General features: G+C 52.5%; 2 protein-coding genes across 4 annotated transcripts; both read right to left on the bottom strand.

Moving 5' to 3' along the window:
• On the bottom strand, positions 1-1,757 carry Tnfrsf13c (TNF receptor superfamily member 13C). Of its 2 annotated transcripts, none has more exons than XM_041672562.1 (3): positions 1,581-1,757; positions 1,184-1,438; positions 1-700 (listed from the first exon to the last, which is right to left on the bottom strand). In XM_041672562.1, the coding sequence occupies exons 1-3, from the start codon at positions 1,726-1,728 to the stop codon at positions 522-524; spliced, it is 582 nt and encodes a 193-aa protein (XP_041528496.1). In that variant the 5' UTR covers positions 1,729-1,757; the 3' UTR covers positions 1-521. The 2 variants fall into 2 exon arrangements, with proteins under 2 accessions (XP_041528496.1, XP_041528497.1); XM_041672563.1 differs by having other exon boundaries at positions 1-667.
• An 8,374-nt stretch (positions 1,758-10,131) lies between these two features.
• Positions 10,132-19,820, bottom strand: Cenpm (centromere protein M). Of its 2 annotated transcripts, XM_041672343.1 has the most exons (6): positions 19,696-19,820; positions 19,236-19,315; positions 18,434-18,526; positions 16,376-16,455; positions 15,239-15,330; positions 10,140-10,746 (listed from the first exon to the last, which is right to left on the bottom strand). In XM_041672343.1, the coding sequence occupies exons 1-6, from the start codon at positions 19,750-19,752 to the stop codon at positions 10,606-10,608; spliced, it is 543 nt and encodes a 180-aa protein (XP_041528277.1). In that variant the 5' UTR covers positions 19,753-19,820; the 3' UTR covers positions 10,140-10,605. The 2 variants fall into 2 exon arrangements, with proteins under 2 accessions (XP_041528278.1, XP_041528277.1); XM_041672344.1 differs by lacking the exon at positions 15,239-15,330 and having other exon boundaries at positions 10,132-10,746.
• Between the last annotated feature and the right edge of the window lie 1,643 nt (positions 19,821-21,463).

The following is a 21,463-nucleotide window of genomic DNA, read 5'->3' as shown; positions in this document are numbered from 1 at the left end:
TGTGCGTGTGTGTGTGTGTGTGTGTGTGTGTGCAAGCAAAGGAGGGCTGGGACCTTTGCAGGCAAGAGGCTTTGGCTCTTCCTGGGCCTGGAGTCCCAGGTGGTTGTGAGCTGCCAGACATGGATACGGGGAAACTGGGCAACCGCAGTCCTCTGCAGGAACAGAACATGGATTCCTCTGCTGAGTCATTTCTTCAGTCCACCACCCAAATTTTGTAGAAAGAGATTGAGTGTCCAGTCTCTAACTCTTCAAAGAGATTATTATCCAACACTTGAGCCTGCCCAGCCACTTAAGGCATAAGAGTTCAAAAACAGTCTCAAAAATAGAATGTTCTTGAGCCAAAGACTAACACAAAATCAGTCTCGTGCTGGTGGGAGCCTGTGGCCTGTAGTGTCTGTGGTTCTGCCGGGTACCCTCCGGGCAATGGGCTCCGTCCCTGAAGGGCTGAACTTCTTTTCCAAGGCCTCTGGGGGGGAGAATCCACAAAGCTGGTAGGGCTCCCTCGGCTCCCTCCACAGCTGCTATTCCTCAGGGCCGGCTGTCTTGGTGGTCACCAGCTCAGTGGAGCCCAGTTCTGTGGCGGGCACTGGGATGCTGTGGCTTGGCAGGGTGGCATCGGCGTCTTCTTTGGGGGTAGGCCAGATGGGAGCGGAGGCAGGGGGGGTTTCTGAGGAGGACACGAAGACATTGTCCAGGGACTCTGGGGTAGGTGAGGGACCGGGTAAGGCAGGTCAGGATTGAATCACAGCCTTCCTGTGACGCCTGTTCTAGAAGCCTCCTGGGGAACAGCCCTCAGTGGAGGAAGTGGGGCAGCACATGACAAGTCTTCAGGACAGGAAGTGCTGAGTCCAGAGACATGTAAGCTGAGGTGGGGGACACTGACATGGGGGAGACGGGTGTCTGGGCAGTCTACTGGGCATAACCTAGGACCAGGCCACTCAGATTCCCAAAGGGAAGGGCAGACACTTTCACCCCAGATATCTCTTCCTGGGCACTGAGTCTCCTTGCTTGGATTAAGGCTTGGCCTCTGCTGTCCTCCCTGCGTACCTGACAGCCTCAGCGCTGACTCCTCAGGACCCACCCCACCCCCGCAATCCTGGGTTTGGTTCCAGACATCCCCTATAATAGGAGTTGTATCCCCCACCCCCAGCCACCATTGCGCTTCCCCAGACATGGTTCTCACCTTCTTGGACTCCGTCTGGGGTGTCAGGGGAGGCCATCCTGCGCTGCCGCCACCACCTCCAGATCACCAGGGCCACCAGGACCAGCACCAGCACCAGTCCCAGGAGTGCGGGGGCGCCGAAGAGCAGCCCGGGCAGCGGCAGCGTCGCGTCCAGCCCTGGTCCCGTGCCCACCGACTCCTGCGGCTGCAGCGCTGTCCCGGGCGCTGAAGGTGAAGGGGATGCGGAAGGAGGGCGGAGGACTGAGGGGCCGAAGGCTGGGCGGAGGAGGGATAGAGAGGGAGACGGGCGGTGAGGGTCATGAGGGACCGCTGGCCCCAGGATCAGCTGAGGGGCACGTGGCGCTGCCGGGCTGGGGACCTTAGGGCAGATCCCGCCTGTCCCCCTGGGCTGTCTTACCGTGCGGAGGAGGGTCCGGTGTGCGGAGGAGGTTACATTCCAAGCAGCGTCGCACCAGAGGGTCGAAGCATAGTGCCTGAATGCATGGCGTGGGCATGGGGCTGTCCCGGCTTCTCCGGCTTCTGGTCCCGCGCTTCCGGGAGCCCATGTCGCCACCGCATGCAGGTGGGACAGAGGTCTGAGTCTGGACTCTGTGCCCCTCTAGTCTAGAATGAAACCCAGACGGAGCAGCAGCATCCTCCGCCCCGCCCTTGCCTGCTGGGGTGGGACCACTGGGGTGGAGCTGCAACCTCGCCTGAACCCGAGACCTCTTTCACCTGTGGTTCCTGTATTAAACCACTCAACTGTCACCGCAGACGACAGCTGAGCATTGCTAGGGCTGGGGGGTCAAACTAGAGGCTGCTCTTGGACCGCAGAGGGGATGGGACCCAACAGTCACCTACCTTCCTCAGTCTCCTGCCCGCCTCTGCTGTAGCTCACCGAGGCCATCTGCCCCTAGTCCCTCCTGCTTCCTGCTCTGCCCTTCCCAGGGTCAAGACATCAAATGCCCACAGTGGTGACTGAGGGACACAGATATCCTAAAAGACTTCCCAGTCTCACCATCCACTAGTCCTCCATATCCTTGTCCTTTGCCCAGCCCTGCCTCCCTGATCCCTTTGTCCCCTTTGAGAGTAGTGGGGACAAGCAGCTAGTTATCCTGAATTCCATGGGAATGGGTAGGTATGGGGCCTGCCTGAGGGCCACCAGCACAGCTCACCACCAAAAAATGACAAGAAAACTTGAGAAAATGATACGGTGTTGGTAGAGAGGAGACGTCTAGGGGCCAGTGGTGGGGTGGAGTATGAGCAAAACCCTGGTGGCACAAATGGGAAGGCCAAGGAGTACTGGGACTTGGGGAGTGGGGGGGGGGGCTAGAACAACAGGAATCTCGGATTCTGGCAGCAGGGTGCTGGGGAGCTTCGCAAGTTTGAAGGCAGAGCCTGAGTAGGATCTGCAGATTAGTAAGGGAACTGATTCCCTACAGTTCCTTTTCCAGAGCTGCGCCCCTGTTTGGTTATGTCTTTGCCTTGTCCATGCCGCCGCTGTATCAGGCCCTGGTTTTGGTCTCCTGCTTATACCTCATCAGCATCGCTCAAACCCTGTCAGTCACACAAACAAGCTCTCTGGGTCTTGGGACACATTCAGTCCCCTCCTCAGAGGTCATGGGCTGAGCAGTGCCTGAGGGGGCTCCCAGCTAGAAGCTCGGGCCTGTAGTCCCTTGGTGTGCCTCATGGTGGGTCGTACAGAAGACCTCTTAGGCTAGTGGCCGAGGGATAGCTCCGGCAGCTTCAAGGGGCAGGGAAACGTGCCCTCCAGGAAATGGCATGGGGGAAGGCCTGTGAAGGCGAAGGGCTGCACAAACTGGGGTACAAACATGGCAACTGCTGTGGGGTGCTGGGAGAAAGGAAAGCACCATTGTGACAGCTGGATGGGGGCCCAGCTGGAGAACGAGGCCTGGCAATGGGGGCCTGGATTCAGAAGGGCCCTTTGGCTGCATCCAGAGACTGGATGGGGAGGCAGGGAGGCTGGATGGAGGGCAAGGCATGGTGCAGAGCTGGTCATGGAGTAAGGGAATCAAAGCTGATACAGGCGATTCTGAGGATCCACATAGAGCCCTCATCAGTTAGCCTGGGGGTGGGGGGGTTCTGGCCCATTGCCTCTCCATCCCCTTGCCTATGGGCCAGCAACTCCACCGCAGGAAGGTGTAGGCGGTGGGGTGGCTGCAAAGGAGAAGTGGGTCTGGGGAGGTGGGTGTGGGTGTGAGTGTGGGTGTATAGGGAGGTGGGGGCAGGGAAGGAGCATGGAGCCAGGGCAAGGACAGTCCGTCTTACTGGAGAGAGGCAGGAAGGTTAAGACCACAAGGCTTGGTTGTAATCCTCTGCCCGCACCCCCTCTACAGGACTCATCATTGTCAGGGCCATGGAGTCCTACCTATGCACTAGGCATCTTAGCTACTGGGTCAAACACTGGAGCTGAAGAGCTGGGGCTCATGGGAACCCATGGCCAGGAATCCAGTCCTGGGAGAGAGGGCAGCCAGTAGGGCCTGGGTTGGGAAATGTCCCATGGGCTACACCAAGGAAGCCAGCCTGCAAGGAGATGCTACTTCACGACAGGAAGAGGATCGATGGCCAGCTGCTCTTCTCCTGCAGGAGACCGGGGTCACCTCAGGGTATGAAGCAAGAGGCCTGTAACTCCCGGTCACAATGACAAAGCCCTTCACTTCAGAGAGGGACGCTTGAAGTCTGGAAGACAGAAGCAAAATTACTCATTTGACACAAATGTTTATTGGACACTTCCTACGGGCCCCACTGAGACAGGAGCGAGACTAAGCCAGCAACAGCAAAAGGCCTGTGGGATTCACGTCTGTGGCGTGTACAGGTGTCTGACCTCAGCCAGATATTTTCACTTGTGCCTCTGTGGGGGCGGGGGTGGAGGCTGTGGTAGTCCTTGAATCTCCGCTTGAACAATTTCATGGTTAAGAGGAGAGATTTGGGGACTAATGACGTAACTGAGCTGTAGAATGGTTGCCTGGCATGCACGAAGCAGCTCTGGGTTCCACCCCGAACGGCAGATATTGGGCATAATGGGATACACATAATGGAATACCCTTGTAATCTCAGCGTAGCACTAGGGAGTCGGAGGCAAAAGAGGCTCAGTTCAAGGCTATGCTTGAGCTTCATAGTAGATCTGAGGAGTCCATTCTAGGCTACACGAGGCCCAGCAAATGGAGAGCTAGACCAAGAGGGAGAGAGCAAGCTCAGTGACACAGGGAATGTTAGGTTACACTTTAACATTGTTTTTTCATAGCTACTAACTCATTTATTTATTTTTATTTGTGATACAGGTTTCTCCTTGCAGCCCTGGCTGACCTGAAACTAACTCTGTAGACCAGGCTGACCTCGAACTCAAGAGATCCACGCGCTTCTGCCTCCCAGGTGCTGGGATGGGATTAAAGGTGTGCATCACCACTGCCTGGTGTTTACTACTTAATACTTATTTTAGGTGTGTGTATCTAAGTGTATGTCTGTGCACTATGTGTGTGCAAGAACCCTCAAGAGGCCAGCAAAGGGCTTAAGAGTTACAGGCAGATATGAGCCATCACGTGGGTGCTGGGAACTGAACCCAGGTCCTCTCCCTCTAGAACAAGTACTCTTAACCCCTGAGCCACATCTCCAGCCCCGAGATCACTAACTTCTCAATTCCTTCTGTGTAATGTTTCTAGCTAACCTGGGAAGCAGCAGAGGACAGCTGCAGAGGTGGTGGTGGGCTTCTGGGACTTCTCTGGGCTAGCACACCCCCAGTGCCACCTTCTCAAGCAAGAAGCTCTTCTGTGTCATTCTTGGCTATGAGATGATCAAGAAATTAGTTTCTAAATTCACTGTAGTGTTTACACATTTTCCTTTTAACAGATTTTTGCTTTTCAGGTTTTTTTTTTAATTTTGTTATTTATAAATCTGTTTATGACAAGCAGGATCTTGCCATGTTGCCCAGGCTGACCTCAAACTTCAGGGCTCAAGGTTTCCTGCTTCTGCCTCCTGAGCAGCTGGGCCTAAAGACACATCTCATCAGCCCAACCTCCTAACCCTTAAACAACAAAAAACAATTTTTACTTTAAGCAATCTGTTATGACTTGAATGCATTTTTATTTTCCCCTAGGGCTGAGTGAGGCAGGAGGTAGGGTGGGGCAGGAGGATCAGGGGTTCAAGGCAAGACTGGTTTACACAAGACTAAAAAAAAATCCCCAATTTTTTTGGTTTTATTAGTTGTGTGTATGATGTCTTAAGTCAGGGTTTCTATCACTATGAAGAGACACCATAACCACAGCAGGTCTTATAAAGGTAAACATTTCATGGGGTGGCTCACCCTTTCAGGGGTTCAGTCTACTATCATTAGGGCAGGATACATGCAGACACAGTGCTGGAGGACGAGCTGAGAGTGGACAAGGAGCTATATCTTGTTCCACAGGCAACAGGAAGTAGTCTGAGACACTGGGAGTGGCTTGAGCATATGAGGCCTCAAAGCCCACCCCAGTGACATTCTTCCTCCAAAAAGGCCACACCTCCTAATGGTGTCACTCCTTCTGGGAGTCATTTTCTTTCAAACCACCACAATGCATGAGTGGAGGCACACACATGCCACAGTGATGTCAGAGGCTATCTCAGGAGTCAGGTTCACGAAGCAAGAACCCCGTGCCAGCCTCTGTGTGTGTGTGTGCATGGATATATTCTTGACTATAAAATGAGGGACTTTGTGGCTGAAACTCCAAGTTTTTGTCTTACTGATCCCAACCTTTTCATTTGCTAAATGCTGGCTTCAAACTCACTGCATAGCTAAGGATGACCTTGAACTCATAGGGTTGAGTAGACCACCAGGCCCACATCAGAGGCCTCTGAGAGATCTGCCTGCTTCTCTGCTTCTCCTGAGGGCAGGATTAAAGTTCCTGACACCGTGCCCAACTGCTCTTAAAAAAAATAAAAAAGGTGATTCATTTGGGGGTGGAGTGTGGTGAGGAATTCTTGCTCTGAAAATTTTCCCAAACAGCACTAGGTGAAGACAGAGGAAGGAGGCTCTCAGAGGATGAGCCAGCAGGAATGAAGGCCAGGATGGAGTCTGCACCCACCTGAGTGTGAAGTATGGCCCAAGTTCTTCATGCTTCAGAGATGGTCAGGGAAGTAAGCCCACTGTATCTATGGGGCAAGCCCAGTGTGATGGGGGTGGGGGAGGCGGCCCCTGGGGACAAAGAGGCCCAGCGCCCCCCAACTGGATGTGAAACTGTTCTGAGACCTGGGATATTCTCAAACACCAGCGTCAGTTTTAGCTGTAAGCAGGCCAGGGTACCCATTCTCAGCCCCCTTGCTCTGAACACTGTTCTCACAGCCTCAGGTCCACACAGGCAAAGGTGTTTTTGTTTTTTTTTTTTTTCTTCGAAACATGAGTCATAACATGGATTGTCTTGGGGCCTTCCCAGTCACCCTGAGTTGGCTCGGGAACTTCATGTCCACCCTCTCAACTCCACCCCATTTTCTCAGTGTCTGTCTCAAAGTAGAGGCTCCCTTGCCCCCTCACCCCTTGAGACACTGTTGGAAAGTTCCCTGCGGTGGGGACAAAGGACAATGTCAGGTTTTCTGTTCACTGAAGAGGGGTGGGCATGGGGGGGATCAGTAGAGTCTGCAGGCCTGAGAAACCGGGTCGCAAGCAGAACAGTGGTCAGGGTGGTCCCTATCCTCTCTCCTGGGAATCCAAGCCTATCAACGACAGGCCACGCCCTCCCTCAAAGCTGTGTGTGCCCGCCACTCACTTCACAGCCCAGCCCTCTCCTTACACACCCACTGTGCACACACTTGCACACTGTCACGACAGGGCTCCTGCTCTGCCATTCTTTAAGAATGGCCTTGGCGCCAGGCAGTGGTGTGACTTTAATCCCAGCACTCCGGAGGCAGAGGCAGGCGGATCTCTGTGAGTTCGAGGCCAGACTGGTCTACAAGAGCTAGTTCCAGGACAGGCTCCAAAGCTACAGAGAAACCCTGTCTCGAGGAAAAAAAATGGCCTTGGTGTGGCCCAGGGCCTTCAGTGTGAGATAAGAAACCACTGATCTTCAGATTCTTGGCTGCAGGAGTAAAGTCCTGTCCGGAGGCCAGTGGGCAGTTGTGCCTGGGACAGTGAGGCCATGAGGTGGAGGAAGAATGGGAGCGGCTCCGGGCCTCCTGCCAGCCCTACACAGGGCTGTCTCACCATCCAGCAAGTGCTGACTCCTTACCAGGCTCCACCAAGTTCAGGAGCAGCGACAGGCAGAGCCAAACTCCAGCAAGGAACCAGTCTAGTAGGTGAAGAATGAGAAGGGCTTGGAGAAAAACCTCAAGGAGGGTACCAGGGAACGAGGGGTTTGCTCGTCTTTAAAATTTACTTCAGGTTCTGTGAGAGACACTGACTCGGAAATAGTGTGGAGAATAACCGAGGACGCCATCTGGAAGATGCCCACCTCCACGCCGGCAAACATAGCATGTGCCGGGCACCTGCAGGCACACACATACCTGCGGAGGAAGGGGCAGGGCCGCCGAGGACCAAGCTTTTGTTTCCAGCCACGAGAACCCCAAGGGGCAGAGCTGTGGGGCTCAGAACAGGAAAGCAAGCTGACCCACGTCACAGGACCCGGTGGTGAGACTCTCGGGCCTGGTCCTTTCCCACTTCACTACTTCCTCCGTGGCCACGGAGCTCAGGCCTCTGTTCTTGGGGGCAGGGTGAAGTGTTTCGTTTTGCTTTATTTTTATAAATGACATTGGGGAGGTATACACACACACACATGGAGGTCAAGGGACAACTTGCAGGACTAAGTTCTGGAGATGAAATTCAGGTCATCAGGGTTGGCAGCAAATCTCCCCAGCTGAGCCATCCTGCCTTGCTGGCCCTGGCTTGTTTTAGATGGGGTCTAGCATAGCCCAGACTGACCTCAAATGTACTGTGTAGCTAAAGATGACTTTGAACTTGGTTTGAACCATTGTGCCTGCACGTGGTGCTACGGACTGACCTGTGGCTTCAGGGAGGATAGGCAAACACTACCTACTGAACCACACCCACCCCTTATAAAACAGGAATATCACATGTGAGGACAGAGGATAAGTTATAATGTACACTCTCCTGCTTTTACATGGAAGTCAAGCTCACACGGCAAACGCTTTTACCCCACAGACCACCCCATCTGCTTCCCCCTTGCATGGACTGGTCTTACGTTGTAGCCCAGGCTGGCCCGAAAAAACACTGCTCTTCCCACCTCTGCTGGCTACAAAAGTGAGCCACACCCAGCTGGGTGGAGGATCCTCGGTGCCATTCTGCAGTTTCCTTTCCTCTATAGGAATGGCCGGCCACCACTACTTAGGCAGGGACGAGAGGTACCATGGGACTTCTGCCACACTTGGGTCAGCGCCCTCCTGCAGAGAACTGAGCTTCCAGGAGGGGTATAAGAACTGCCCATACCAGGTAACCTGTGATGCAAAGCAAGCTCTCCCTGAGGATCTTAGTCCTGATTCAGGTCGCAAGCATCTGACAGCTTCCAGATTCAACCGAGCCTTTGAGTTGCCCAAGTATTCCGCCTCAGCACCAAGCCTGGTCCCCATGCCCTCAGTCAGACCCACTGTCAGGAGCAGCCGCTCCCTGCTGGCTTCGGTAAGGTAAGTGAGGGCACCTGACTGCCATTAAAGTGTCACTCAGCCCTGCTGTGCAGCAGGGGCAGGCCAGCCCAAACCCCAGAGAGGCGCCTCTAGTTCCAGGGTCCCTGCCAAGCTTGGCAGGGATCTGGCAGCAGTGACAGCCTCAAGCTCCCCCGGCACTTGGAAGGCTCCCAGGCTCTCACTGGAGAATGTGATGCCACTTCTCTTGTTAAATGGCACCAGGTGGCAAAGAAAAAGTGGCAGAGACCTGAGGGAGAGGTGTGCACATCGTGCGCCTAGGCGAGGGTGAGGGCAAAGCAGGGGACACAAACAGGAGGCGTGCCCGTGCTGCCTTCCTCTAGTTCAGGTGCCTCACTCTCCCACCCGACTCGGGGTCAGGGCACTAAAGGGTCTGGGAACAACGCCCTGAAGACTGCTGCTTTCTCAGGCCCTCCCAGGGGAGGTGCCACGCTTTTGTTGAGTCACACAGAACCGGGGCCTGCCATCCATTGGCTATGATTACGGGCACGCCTTCAGTGAAGTCTGTCTCAGGAACCCTGACACAGGGAACCAGCAACCCTGAGGCATGCTGGGAGGTCCACAGGAGCTGCTGCCCTGTGAGCAGAACGCTGTGAAGGGAAGCGTGAAGGGTTCTGCAAGCGTCACATGACACGCGTGACCTCACAGGGTTCTACAGAGCTAATCTCCCCCACCCCCCCACTGGGACCCAGGGGCCATCAAGTCAGAAATCTAGTCTAGCTAGGTCGGGTGGTTCCCACCTTTAATCCCAGCACTGGGGAGGCAGAGGCAGGTGATCTGAGTTCAAGGCCAGCCTCTTCTACAGAGTGAGTTTACTACACACACAGAAACCCTGTCTCAAAAACAAACAAAAGCCCCAAGGCACAAAAAACCCAACAATAACAAAAAAAAAAAAAACAGAGAAGTATGTCTAACTCTTCATTCTAGGGGCAGGCCTTTGGGCTGTTCTGAAGGTAGCTACAGTCCCTGTGACATCCAAGCAGAGGCTGTCCCTGCCACTATTGATGGAAGCCTTCTGTGCTCAACAGATCTCCCCCAAGACCCCCATGAGCTAAGCCCACTCCTGTAGCACTGGGAATCTTGGCTAACAGAACTTCCCCAGTCCAACCTGGCTCTTGTGCGAACTTCCCCTGCATCTGAAGTGGAGTGTGCATGGGCCTCTTGCTTCTCACACTGACCTTGCTGGTCTGGTTTTACATGACTGTTTGCTGAATACCTTGTTGCTGCTGTACAGGGCATGCCGATCTGCCAGACAAACAGACAAGTTGCAGGAGTAACGCAGTCGCAGGCAGCATGCCACCTCCCATGTCATTTAATTCCCTCAACATGACACGAGAACCAACCATACCATTTACACCAGGAAACAGTTCCCAGGAGCAACGGCCGGGTTACAAGAAGCAGGGCCAGCACGTGACACTTCTCTGGGATCCTGGAAGCCACGCTCTCCCCTTAATTGCACTGAGTCAGTTTCCTCATTTACAAAGTCAAATGGTGGATGAGACAGATTTTCAGGTTTTTTTTTTTTTTAAGTCATGGCTCTTTATTCCAAAGAAATCTTCAGTGGATGCAGCCCACCAGACAGGTGAAGATATGGGCCTCTGTGGGGTAAGTTGGGAGGCATGGGATTCCAACCACGGGGCTCCCTTCCCCATTCCTGCCCAGCACTGCACTGCTGGGTGGAGCAGAGCTCACTCAGCCCTGCAGTGAGCAGGCTGCCTCCCAGGCCTGCCAGGCCCTGACTGGTCTTCACCAACAGTGATTGCTTACGGAGCTAGAGTCAAACGTGGGGAGGGCAGCAGTGCTCACGACTCCTTGGATGGGGGGCTGTCGGAGCTCCTCAGCAAAGACAGCAGGTTCAGCGCTGAGACACGGGGCACGTGGCCAGCACAGATCTGCAGCATGCGTACCAGGCGCTGGGCCATGGTGGCTCGAAAGCTCTCCACCTTCAGGGAAGAGCAAAGAACAGCAGTGAGGGGGTGGCTGGCCAAGGCAAAGCTGGGGGGTGAGATGCAGGGATACCCCATGATTGTGCCATACCCAACCGGGTAGCTTTTAAAACCTAGAGACACCCAGAGACCGTGAGTCCCGATCAAGAAGAAATAGGGGATTGACAAGACTGGTTGGCGATGGTGGCGCACGCCTTTAATCCCAGCACTCAGGACGCAGAGGCAGGCGGATCTCTTGAGTTTGAGGCCAGCCTGGTCTACAGAGTGAGTTCCAGGATGGCCAGGGTTACATAGAGAAACAATGTAATGTCTTGACAAATCAACCAAGCAAACAAACAAAAAACCTGATACGGTCAAATACAGTCCAGGGTCACAGAGGCGTGACTGCAGAGCCGGGACCTCAACAGTGGCTAGTCCCAGGCACCCTAGGAAGACACAGGGACAATAGGGAGGATGGAGAGAGTGGCCCTCGACACAGATAAGAGTGTGTGACTCATACCCACGTGTCCTTTATTGGGTCCAGGGAAGCCGGGGGTTGTGCAGCTGTCCTGACAGAGTGAGTTCTGGGCAAGTAAGAAGTGCTTACAAGCATTTGCCTTGCGAACAGCAAGTGCTCCAACAAGTGGCCTCGGGCACTGTTGGCTGGTCACTGACTGCTCCCACAACTGTGCTCATCTCTAGAGGCAGGACCATCCTACCGGTCTTCCTGTCACCTCACATCTGGCCACTAGCACATTCTGTTGACTGTCCAGGAAACAGCAAGGACTATGGACCATCCCATGTCACTCTTCCTGGACATCACTGAACCCAGGCCACTCAACCCTTCCAAAAAAATCTCTGAACTCTGTCCTCATTTCTGCCCCACTCACAGAGTCAGAGCAGAGCCACATCCCGCCCCCCACCTCCCAGACCACAAGCTTCCAGCAACCCCAGCTGTATCTGGAGTAAAAGGCACAGCCTTTACTGACTTGATGACCCCATCACTACTGGCACTTCCCACTGCTCTGCCCTCCCAGTGTTCGGCTAGAGACACGAGCTCTCCCCTTCAGTACCCACACAGCTACACCCCAAGCTCCCATCCCTCACACCCCAGTCAAATTCTCTCTCTCTCTCTCTCCAGACAGGGTTTCTCTGTGTAGCCTTGGCTGTCCTAGAACTTTCTCTGTAAACCAGGCTGGCCTCAAACTCAGAGATCCGCCTGCCTCTGCCTCTGTAGTGCTGGAACTAACGGTGTGCAGAAACACCGCCCGGCTCCAGCCATTCTTTTTAACACAGCAAACAAACAAGCAGAGTGGCCTGTGTGTGCTCCTGACTAGCACACAGCCAGGGTCTCTATATAAACTTCACTATTTTGTTCTGTGCGGTGTCTCCAATGCCAGCAATGGTGCTGGGCACACTGTATATGCGAGAGGTATTTTGAATCCCCCTCCTCGAAGGTCTCTATCTCCAATCTACCGCTGCTCTAGTCTGAGCGCCACAGATGTCTCTTGCCACTCAAGCTCCACATGGAGACACCCCCAACACCATTCTGATCGCAGTTATGACGGCCCATGCCCACGGGAAGACACACTCTGCCGGGCTGCCAAGCACTTCACTAACGTCTGAAAAGACAAGCCGGTGTTTGCTTTGTGTCCCCGAGCACTAGCACGGCCCTGAGGTAGACAGTGCCACTGGGCGAGTCGCACCTATCCTAGCTGCTCAAGCCCCCTAGTGCTGCGACCCTTTAATACAGCCCTCATGCTGCAGTGACCCCAACCATAACATTATTTTGTTGCTACTTCATAACTCTAATTTTGACACTGTTAGGAATCTTAACGTAAATATCTGATATGCAGGATATCAGATATGTGACCCCAAAGGGGTCTCGACCCACAGGTTGAGAAGTATCGTCCAAGTGTGTTTCCCAGTCTAAAAGAGAGCTAGCAACTCTCCGTCACACAAAGGCATCCAAATATGTTGAGGTTCCAACTTGTTAAGACAGTAGGTATGCTCTGAAAAGGACAACCCAGACACGTGGGCCCCCCAAGGCACATGTTCTGGGCAGGTATCTGTGGCCTTGCTGCCAGCTGAAGACGAGACTGCAGCTTTTGCTTTCCTCTCCACAGCTGGCCCCGTGACTTTCCTTCAAAACCACATTTAGAGAGAGAATGTGTGTATGTGTACACCCACGCATGAAGGTCAGAGGTCAATTTGCAAGGAATCCATTCTCTCCTTACCTGTGGGGCCCAGGGACAGAACTCAGGCTGAGAGCAGTGCCTTCACCCGCTGAACCGCATTGCTGTTCTAGTCTAGGCCTCGAGGGCTGTAAAAACTCAAAAACTGGTGTGGCCTGCCACCACATGGCCACATGCGGAACAGCAAGAGCACCTGTCACAGGGTTAGCAGGCACCACAACCACCACCTGCACCTGCGTTACAAAAGTCGTCCCGTTCCTCTCCACACACACCCCCCCACCCCAATTTTCGAAGACAGGGTTTCTTTGTAGCTTTGAAGCCTGTTCTGGAACTCACTCTGTAGAACTCACAGAGATCCACCTGCCTCTGTTTCCTGAGTGCTGGGATTAAAGGTGTGCGCCACCACCGCCAGACTGGTAAAGATGATTCTTCAGTAAGCGATCATAAAACTACGGAGAAACAGATCTAAGGTGACTCACGCAAAGCCACATGGTCAGCAGGCCTCAATGGGGGGACAGCCGCACACTAACCGGCTGGCTTTACCTTACTGTGTGACTGAGCGAGGTGACTCTTTCTGGAGTGTTTTCTCAGGAGTTTGTTATGAGGAAAACCTGGAGACACTTCGGATGTGCCAGGGTACAGGGTGTCGTCACCTCTGAGAGCACAGCCTGGATCTAGTCAAGACTTCTGAAAACAATTGTTAACAAGAAAGACTGATGTGTAATGAATGGCATGTATACCCTGATCCATGTTTCAGTCTTGGGGCAGTTTAGCAACCAGAGCACAGCAGTGATGAGTTGCTAACATGTAAATCAATACCTCTGTGTAGGGGTGTTCTGCCTGCATGTATGTGTGTGTGCCTGGTGCCCGAGAAGGCCAAGTTATAGACAGTTGTGAGCTGCTACGTAGATGCTGAGATCAAACCAGGTCCTCTGCAAGAATAGCAAAAGCTCTTGACTAATAAGCCAGCATTACAGCTCCAACACGCTATGTCTGTTGGTAACTGCTAACTTAGCTATTCCCATTAACACTCTTGGCTAACTCATGAGCTCAGCTCCACCTAGAAGGTTGTATGATGCTGTGGGGAGCAGACAAGTTCTACTGCTCATCCAAATTCATAGATAACCTGAATTCTGCTATCACGGGCACAGTTCACAGACCAAATAACAGAAAACCCTGGCCACAGGATGTGTTGGATTTTGTCCTGAGCAGGCCGGGTATGTAGGTGGGGCAGCCTGGGTCCAGAGAACGTTTGGTAATTCTCCCAGGGAGCGTACACTAACTCCTGCTGAACAACACCTGCCAATGCAAATGCACTTCTGGGGCTCCAGAGCTGGCGTGGTGGGTGATGCTCAACAAGCATGCGCTCTGATCCTAGCAGCCATGTCAAAAGCTGTACGCGGCTGCAGGTGCCAGTAACTCTAGTGCTGTGGGCAGAGGCAGGACACTGCTGGGGCTTGACAGCCACCAGTCTAGTTCCAGATTCAGCAAAAACCCTGCTCAAGGGAACTCGGCAGTGTGAGAGAAGGACACCTGACACCCTTCTCTGGCTTCGGGGAATGCGCAGGTACACGATCCCTCCCCCTACATATGCACACAGCGCAAACACAGAACAAAAGGAGAAAAAGCAGGGCTGGAGAGATGACTCAGTAGAGCACTGACCGCTCTTCCAGAGGACCCGGGTTCAATTCCAAGCACCCACACGGCAGCTCACAACTGTCCACAATTCTAGTTCTAAGGGACCCGACACACATGGCAAAACACCAATAAACATCATGAAAAAAAAGAAAAAAAGAGCCAGGTGGTGGTGGCACACGCTTTTAATCCTAGCACTTGGGTAGCGGAGACAGGCAGATCTCTGTGAGTTCGAGGCCAGCCTGGTTTACAGAGTTGAGTTCCAAGACAGGCTCCAAATCTACAGAGAAACCCTACCTTGAAAAACCAAAGAGAGAGAAAACGTATACCTGCTTTGTTATGGCTAGACAGGGCTCACCTGGGGAGCACACCTACAAAAGCCCTGTGACACCACAGACTGTAGTCCATGGAGGGTAGATGACATCAGGTACTCTTAACAGTCAGAATAACAGGCACGAGGTCAATTAGACATGACACTTCATAAGTACTTATACCCTAGCAGGAGAGGGCAATATTAACAGGGACTTTCAAACACACACACACACACACACACACACACACACACACACACACGACTTACCTGGACACCTGCTGACCCTTCAGTAAGCATTCCCAATGTGTTTTCACTGCCCTTTCCTTGTACTGAAGTATAAAACTGACCACAACGACAGGGCTCTCACCTCTAAGTCACAGAAGAGCAAGGGGCTTCGGTAGGTGAGGGCCAGCTTTACGACAGTGCTCCGGTGAACGCTGCAGTGGCTCTCCCGTCCAGCTGCAAAGAAGCCAGGCACATTGCAGGCTACATCTGCCAGAGACCCACCTGCCTCTGTCTCCACCTCCTGAGCTACACAGTGAGTCCCTGTCTCAAAATGTAAAGCAGGACTGTGAACCTCTGCTCTCCACTGTGGAGCTATAGTGCCCGGGGCAAGTCACTTAACCTTATGCCCAGTCCTCTCAGGCGTAAATCTGAGGCAGTGCCCACTCAAAGACCTCTGGGATGAGAAACCAGAGTGGTGTGCTGTGAGAGCCCATGATTACCAGTAAGACTGCCTCGTCTCAGGATCAGCAGGACTTTGTTCAGAGAACTGCAGCTGACCCAAAGGATGAGAGGAAAGGGAGTTAGGCTAGACGCAGAGGCCAACTGCAAAATCCTTGAGGCTTGATCTCACCAGGCTGTCAGCTGGCCTTGGACTTTCAGTAATCCCCTGTGTGCTGTCCTCAAATTCCTGACCCTCGTGTGTTAGCAGCATCCAGCATGTTGAGATTATAGGTCTGTGCCACTTCCAGTTTACTTTGTATTTTCAGAGGATTTGAAATTCACTCTGAAAGCCAGAGGAGTCAGCAAGGAATTCCAAGTAAGGGCATAATTAGCTACCTGGATCGAGTTAGAAGGTCAGCTGTGCCCGGCATGGTACTGCACATCTTTAGCCTTTAATCCCAGCACTTAGGAGGCAGGGGCATCTCTGTGAGTTTGAGGCCAGACTCATCTACATAGTGAGTTCCAGGATAGTCAGAGCTACACAGTGAGACCCTGTCTCAGAGTACATTCTAAAATGGAGGTCGGAGATGGCTCAGCAGTTAAGAGCAATGACTGCTCTTCCAGACGACCTGGGTTCAATTCCCAGCACCCACGGTGGCTCACAACCATCTGTAACTGTAACTCCAGCTCTAGAAGATCCCATGTCCTCTTTGGACCTCCTCAGACAGCAGGTGGGTAAGGAGAATCTCTCTGCAGGCCGCCATAGCAAGGGGCCACAACTGTGATTACTCTAACGCTCCAGCTGGGGTAGAGGTGAGCAGAAGGGGCCCACACTTACCCCCTGTGGCGAGGAAGCAGACTTTCCCTAGGAAGAAGCGACTGTCCACGTGCTTCAGAGATTCCTCTATCTTCTGGAAGCTGGGACACAAGGCCAAGCAAGAAAAAGAAAAAAAAACAAACATAAGACAGAATTTTACAACACAGCCCTGCTTGGGTATGCCTCTAATACTACCACTCCGGAGACAGAGGCAGGCAAAGTCTCTAACTTTGAAGCCAGCCTGATCTAGAGTTCCAGGACATTCGAGGCTACTTAGAGAACTCTGTCTCAACATTTCCCCCCATGTTGTTTTTTGAGATAGGATGCCATTATTGTAGCTCAAGCTGGCGTCTATCTCTTGATCCTCCTGCCTCAGCATTCTGAGTGCTGGGATCATGATATACAATATTATGCCTAGCTAAAACCTGGGTTATTTTTTGATATTTATTCATTGTGTGTGTGCATGCACACACATCCATGGAAGGTAGCGTGAAGTACTTGCGTGGGTCAGAACTGGGGTTGAACTCGGGTGATTAAGCCATCTTGCTGTCTACCTTACCCTTTTGAGTCAAGATCTCACATAGTTCAGGCTGCCCTGAAGATGACCTTGAACTTCTGATCTTCCTGTCTCCACGTCCCAAATGTTGGGATTTTCCTGTCTGTTTATTTTTTCAAAGGTTTTATTATTATTATTATTATTTTAAACTATGTGTTGATCAGTGCTTGCGTGAATTTAGGTGTACAGGAGTGCTGGTGTCTGGAGGCCAGATGCATTGGATCCCCCGAGCTGAAGTTATAGATTGTGAACCTCCTATTGTGAGTGCTGGAAACCAAACTTTCATAACCACTGAGCCACCTGCCCAGCCCATACCGTTTGAAAATTTACTTTTACTTATAGAGAAATTGATGAATGCTTATAATTGCTTATGAAATAATCAGGCAGTAAATATTGTGTACACACACACGCACACACTTTAAGAGTCCTTTTCATTGAGGATTCTTGGCTGCCAACTCTCCAGAGGAAACTGCTGCCAACAGTTTGGGGTGTAATTCTTCTAGGAATTTTCTCTGCAAATACCTGCTGTTTTTCTCAAATACTGTCCTGCATACTATCAACTCCTGACTGCTGTAGTTTTGATAGGGTTTAGTCGCTAACAGGTCATGTGCTGAAATTTAACCCCTGTAGAACCCAGCCCTGACAAGCTCCACAGAGGTCCCAATACCTGGTTCCAAGAAAGACCACAAACTGACACCACCTGGGAACAGACTGTCCAAAGAACATTCTTACTATTCCAACCATTGTAGATAGGATCACCTGCCAGCACACACCCATCGCTTGTCACCAGGACACCCCTAGACAAATGTCAGCTAATCAGGGGTCCTGAACCTTAGCAATCCCTCACCCCAACCTCTGCTATTATAAAAACCAACCCCAGCTGAGCTCGGGGCTCTCCGATACGTTGAACACATGGAGAATTCGAGTTTGCAAACTTGTGTAGGAATAAAGGCCCTTTGCTTTTACATACAGGACTCGTTCTCCTAGTTGGTTTGGGGGTGACTCGATTGCAATCTGCTGGCTTGGACTGTCAGCTGGGTACCCTGTTCCTTGAAGAGACAAGCCCGCCCACTCCCAACCTCCCCACGCCCACGTCCCCCTAGTGGGACCGGTCTCAGGTCACACCCCGTTTATAAATGATCTGGGCATAACAACCCCCAGTGTAAAAAACCTCAGCGGAGCACTGGTTCACAGCACTACAAACAAGATAAACAGGAAACAGGGCATGAAGTGTAGGCGTGCAAAGTTAAGCGCCCTGACTCTCTTCCAGAGGACTTGAGTTTGCCAGAACCCACAGGGCAGCTCACCACAGACTCTAACAGCAGGGGGTACAAAGCTCTCTTTTGGTCCCCTTAGGCACTAGGCGTGGAGATGCTAACGAACAGGTCTTGGTTCCTCTTTCAAACCCTGTAGCCCTCCCTCCTCACCCCAGGCAGCCTCTCAGGGCCCCGCCTTCCCATCACGTGGTTACAGTTCCCTCAGTGGCCAAGCCAGGTCCTCCAGAGGCCTGTCCTGGCTCTCACCTGTGTTTGCTGTGAAGGTTAATCACAAACACAATCAGGTCAATTCGGGGCCGGTTCACGTCAGAGGGCAAAGGGAGGAAGTTGGCCATGTGGCTGAAAAACAAGAAGGGCAGGACTGAAAACAACAGGCGTAGCCACCTCACAGCGACTGCTCAGGTACCGTCCTAGGAGGAAGGAGCTGCCTCAGGAGTCCAGCACTGACGTGGGACACAACCAGTTCTTCCCAGACCAAAAGTATAACATTTTTAAAAATGTTGTCATTTCCCCCCAAGACATGGTCAGGTGCGGCCTCTAACATTCTAAGTAGTTGAGCCCACTACAGGAGGCACCATTTTCTGGGAGGGGACCGGATTGTCTAAGAAGAAAGCAACCTAAGTACTAGCATGTATGCTTTCCTCTTGACTGTGGATATGATGTCACTGACTGCTTCAAGTTCCCGCAGCGCCAGCTTCTCCAGCCACCAAGGGCTGGAACCTGGCACTGCGAGCCAAGCATCTCTTATCCCTTGAGTTGCTTTCGTCAGAGTATCTTACACAGCAAAAGGAAGCGAAACCAAGGCACAGACCTCTGCTTTGTTTTTAGGTGCTGACGACCCAGAAATCCAGTGGGTAAGTGGTCTTTTGGCGTTGTGTATGGGTCATGAACATTTGCAGAGACTTGTAAAAAGTCAGTTCCGCCAGGGTGGGCAGGACGAGGGAGGACAGGTGGTATCTGGGAGGAGTTAGGTCCTCTCCCGCAGGCTCCCTTCCCTTCCCTTCCCCGCAGGCCAGCCCAGAGTTCAGACTGCACCAACGCAACTTACACCCTCAGCTCGGAAGCACAGTCGTCTTTGAGCATGGACTCTGCGAGCTGCTGCAGAAGCGCATCCTCCGTGCCCACCAGCTGCGAAGGGAGAGGACCAGACAGGTGGAGACCCAAGCAGGGCGGCTCCGCTGGAGGGCCCGGCGCTTTGAATCCCCCATGAGGGTATACACCCAGCCAGAGGCGGCTCCAGGGGGAACCGGGCAAGCGACACTCCAAGGAACCGCTCGGCCTCTCCCACCGAACGCGGGAAACCCAAGTTCGAACTGAAACGCCCACTCAAGCATGCGGCAGAGCCAGCCGCGCGCCCATTGGTGGAGGCGCTATTCAGTTTCGCGAGCCGCCGCTCCGATTGGTCCAGAGTAGTGAGCCCGCCCACCCCGGACAGGCGCGCTGTGGCTTGAGGAAGCGCAAGGGCCCGGGCTTGCGGGAAGCCGGCCCAGGGCGCCTTCCGTACCTACCAAGATGGTGGCCCGGTTCAGGTCGGGCAGCTTGTCCATCGGCCTCAACACCGACATCTCAGCGGCAGCCGAGCCACCCAGCTCAGCGCGCCGCGCTTTCAAACCTCCCGGAGTCCCGCCTCCAGTGGGCGGGGCGGGGCTTGAACGTCTGGGCGGGTCTCTGCCTGCCCGCATTCTAAAAGAAACCGCCGCCTCTCTGCCTGCCCCTCAGGAGCAGTACGTGCTCTTAATTGCTGAGCCATCACTCCGGCCACTACCATCCTCCTCTTTAAAAAAAAAAAAATATTTAGTTCATTATATATATTTTTGAAGTTTTCAATTTAATTGAAACGAGTTTACAGACGTCCTGAGCTGCCACGTGGGTGTTCCGAATCCAACCTGGGTCCTCCCGAAGAACAGCCAGTGCTCTGAACGGTTGAGCCATCTCTCCTGATACAGCCTATTCCCTACCTGCCTATTCCTGAGCGTGTGATTTCTCTCTCATCTAGTCTTGGGACCCCTCCCTTCCCCCAATTACCAGAAAGTTCCAACGTATGGTTTTTCTTTAAGTTCCTAAACTTCTCTCTTTAGCCTCTGTCTCAGCAGATTCCCGCTTGACTGACAGACGCCATCCAGGAATCAGCTGTGGACTATAAACTTCCTACTGGCTTCGGGCCCTGGTCTTGCCGAAACATGACGTGACTGCTCCCAGTCTCTCCAGCTGGGTCAGGGAACCAGATGCTGCTGCTGTTGAATGCCCCATTGCCTGAGTCCCCTCCTGGCCACTGACTAACATTCCAGCCTCCCTGGGCCCTGACAAGAGGGCCCTAATTTCATCAGGAAGTAGATACAGAAGAGAGCATGTCTCCTCTATAAAAGGCTGGAATGTTAGGTCAAAAGGAAACCCCCTGGCAGAGGGGACAAAATGGCTACCTATAATGCTTACGGGACTACAAAGGGAAGTACCTATTAAAACCAAATAGACCCAAATCTATCAACAGGTAAACGCATTAGCTGAAATAGTTCTACAGTGTGATAGGGCACTCTACCTGCTCTCTGCAGGACAAGGAGGTCATGGTGTGGCTTTAAGAAAAATTTTCTTTCTATGCAAAGCACTTGAAAACCAATAAAGAATTCTGTTAATTTTCAGGAGAAAAAAAAAAAAGAAAACCATTAAAGAAAATTGGCAAGGGTTAGACCTAACAGCGGAGAAAAGGTGGCCTTTGCCTCTTCCTCTAGGAGATATGATGCTTCTATGTCAACCAGTCAGGTATAATAAAAAACAAAAATCTGACAACTCCAGACAGATCTCCAAAATCATAAGAATCAGCTTAATGCTTCTGGCCAGTGGGTTGTTGACTGTCCAGTATGAAATTGGAATTTGCCTTTTGTTTTATTTTGTTTTTCAAGATAGAATTTCTCTGTGTAGTCCTGGCTGTTCTGGAACTCATTCTGTGGACCAGGTTGGCCTTGAACTCACAGAGATCTGTCTGCCTCTGTTTCCTGAGTGCTGGGATTAAAGGCGTGTGCCACCACCGCTGGGCTAGAATGGTTTTCTCTTTTTAGAGTCTTACTGTATTAGGACCCAGGATCTCTTGCATGCTAAGCAAGCGTTTGCCACTGAACTATATCCCCAGCCCACATATTGCCATTCTTAACTCCTCTTCACCTCCTTTTCCTAGTTCCACTAATTGCACCCTGTCTCATAAACTTCTTGTCTAGACTTCTTCAACAGCAGACTCAAAAGATTTCCCATCAGACATTTAATCACTTGTTACAGGATTTTCAG

Source organism: Microtus oregoni, unplaced genomic scaffold (genome assembly GCF_018167655.1).
Source record: "Microtus oregoni isolate MIOR12 unplaced genomic scaffold, Mior012 000022F_ref0000154, whole genome shotgun sequence".
Taxonomy (NCBI): Eukaryota; Metazoa; Chordata; class Mammalia; order Rodentia; family Cricetidae; genus Microtus; species Microtus oregoni.
Note: the sequence above shows the minus strand (reverse complement) of the source record. Positions and strands in the feature narration are given on the sequence as shown.

Coding starts and splice junctions, on each gene's coding strand:
- Tnfrsf13c (XM_041672562.1), bottom strand. CDS start 1,728: ATGGGCTCCCGGAAGCGCGGGACCAGAAGCCGGAGAAGCCGGGACAGC. Junction 1,439..1,580: donor ACCGGACCCTCCTCCGCACG/GTAAGACAGCCC, acceptor TCCTCCGCCCAG/CCTTCGGCCCCTCAGTCCTC. Junction 701..1,183: donor CCCAGACGGAGTCCAAGAAG/GTGAGAACCATG, acceptor CACCTACCCCAG/AGTCCCTGGACAATGTCTTC.
- Cenpm (XM_041672343.1), bottom strand. CDS start 19,752: ATGTCGGTGTTGAGGCCGATGGACAAGCTGCCCGACCTGAACCGGGCC. Junction 18,527..19,235: donor TGTGCTTCCGAGCTGAGGGT/GTAAGTTGCGTT, acceptor CTTGTTTTTCAG/CCACATGGCCAACTTCCTCC. Junction 16,456..18,433: donor AACCTTCACAGCAAACACAG/GTGAGAGCCAGG, acceptor CTTGTGTCCCAG/CTTCCAGAAGATAGAGGAAT.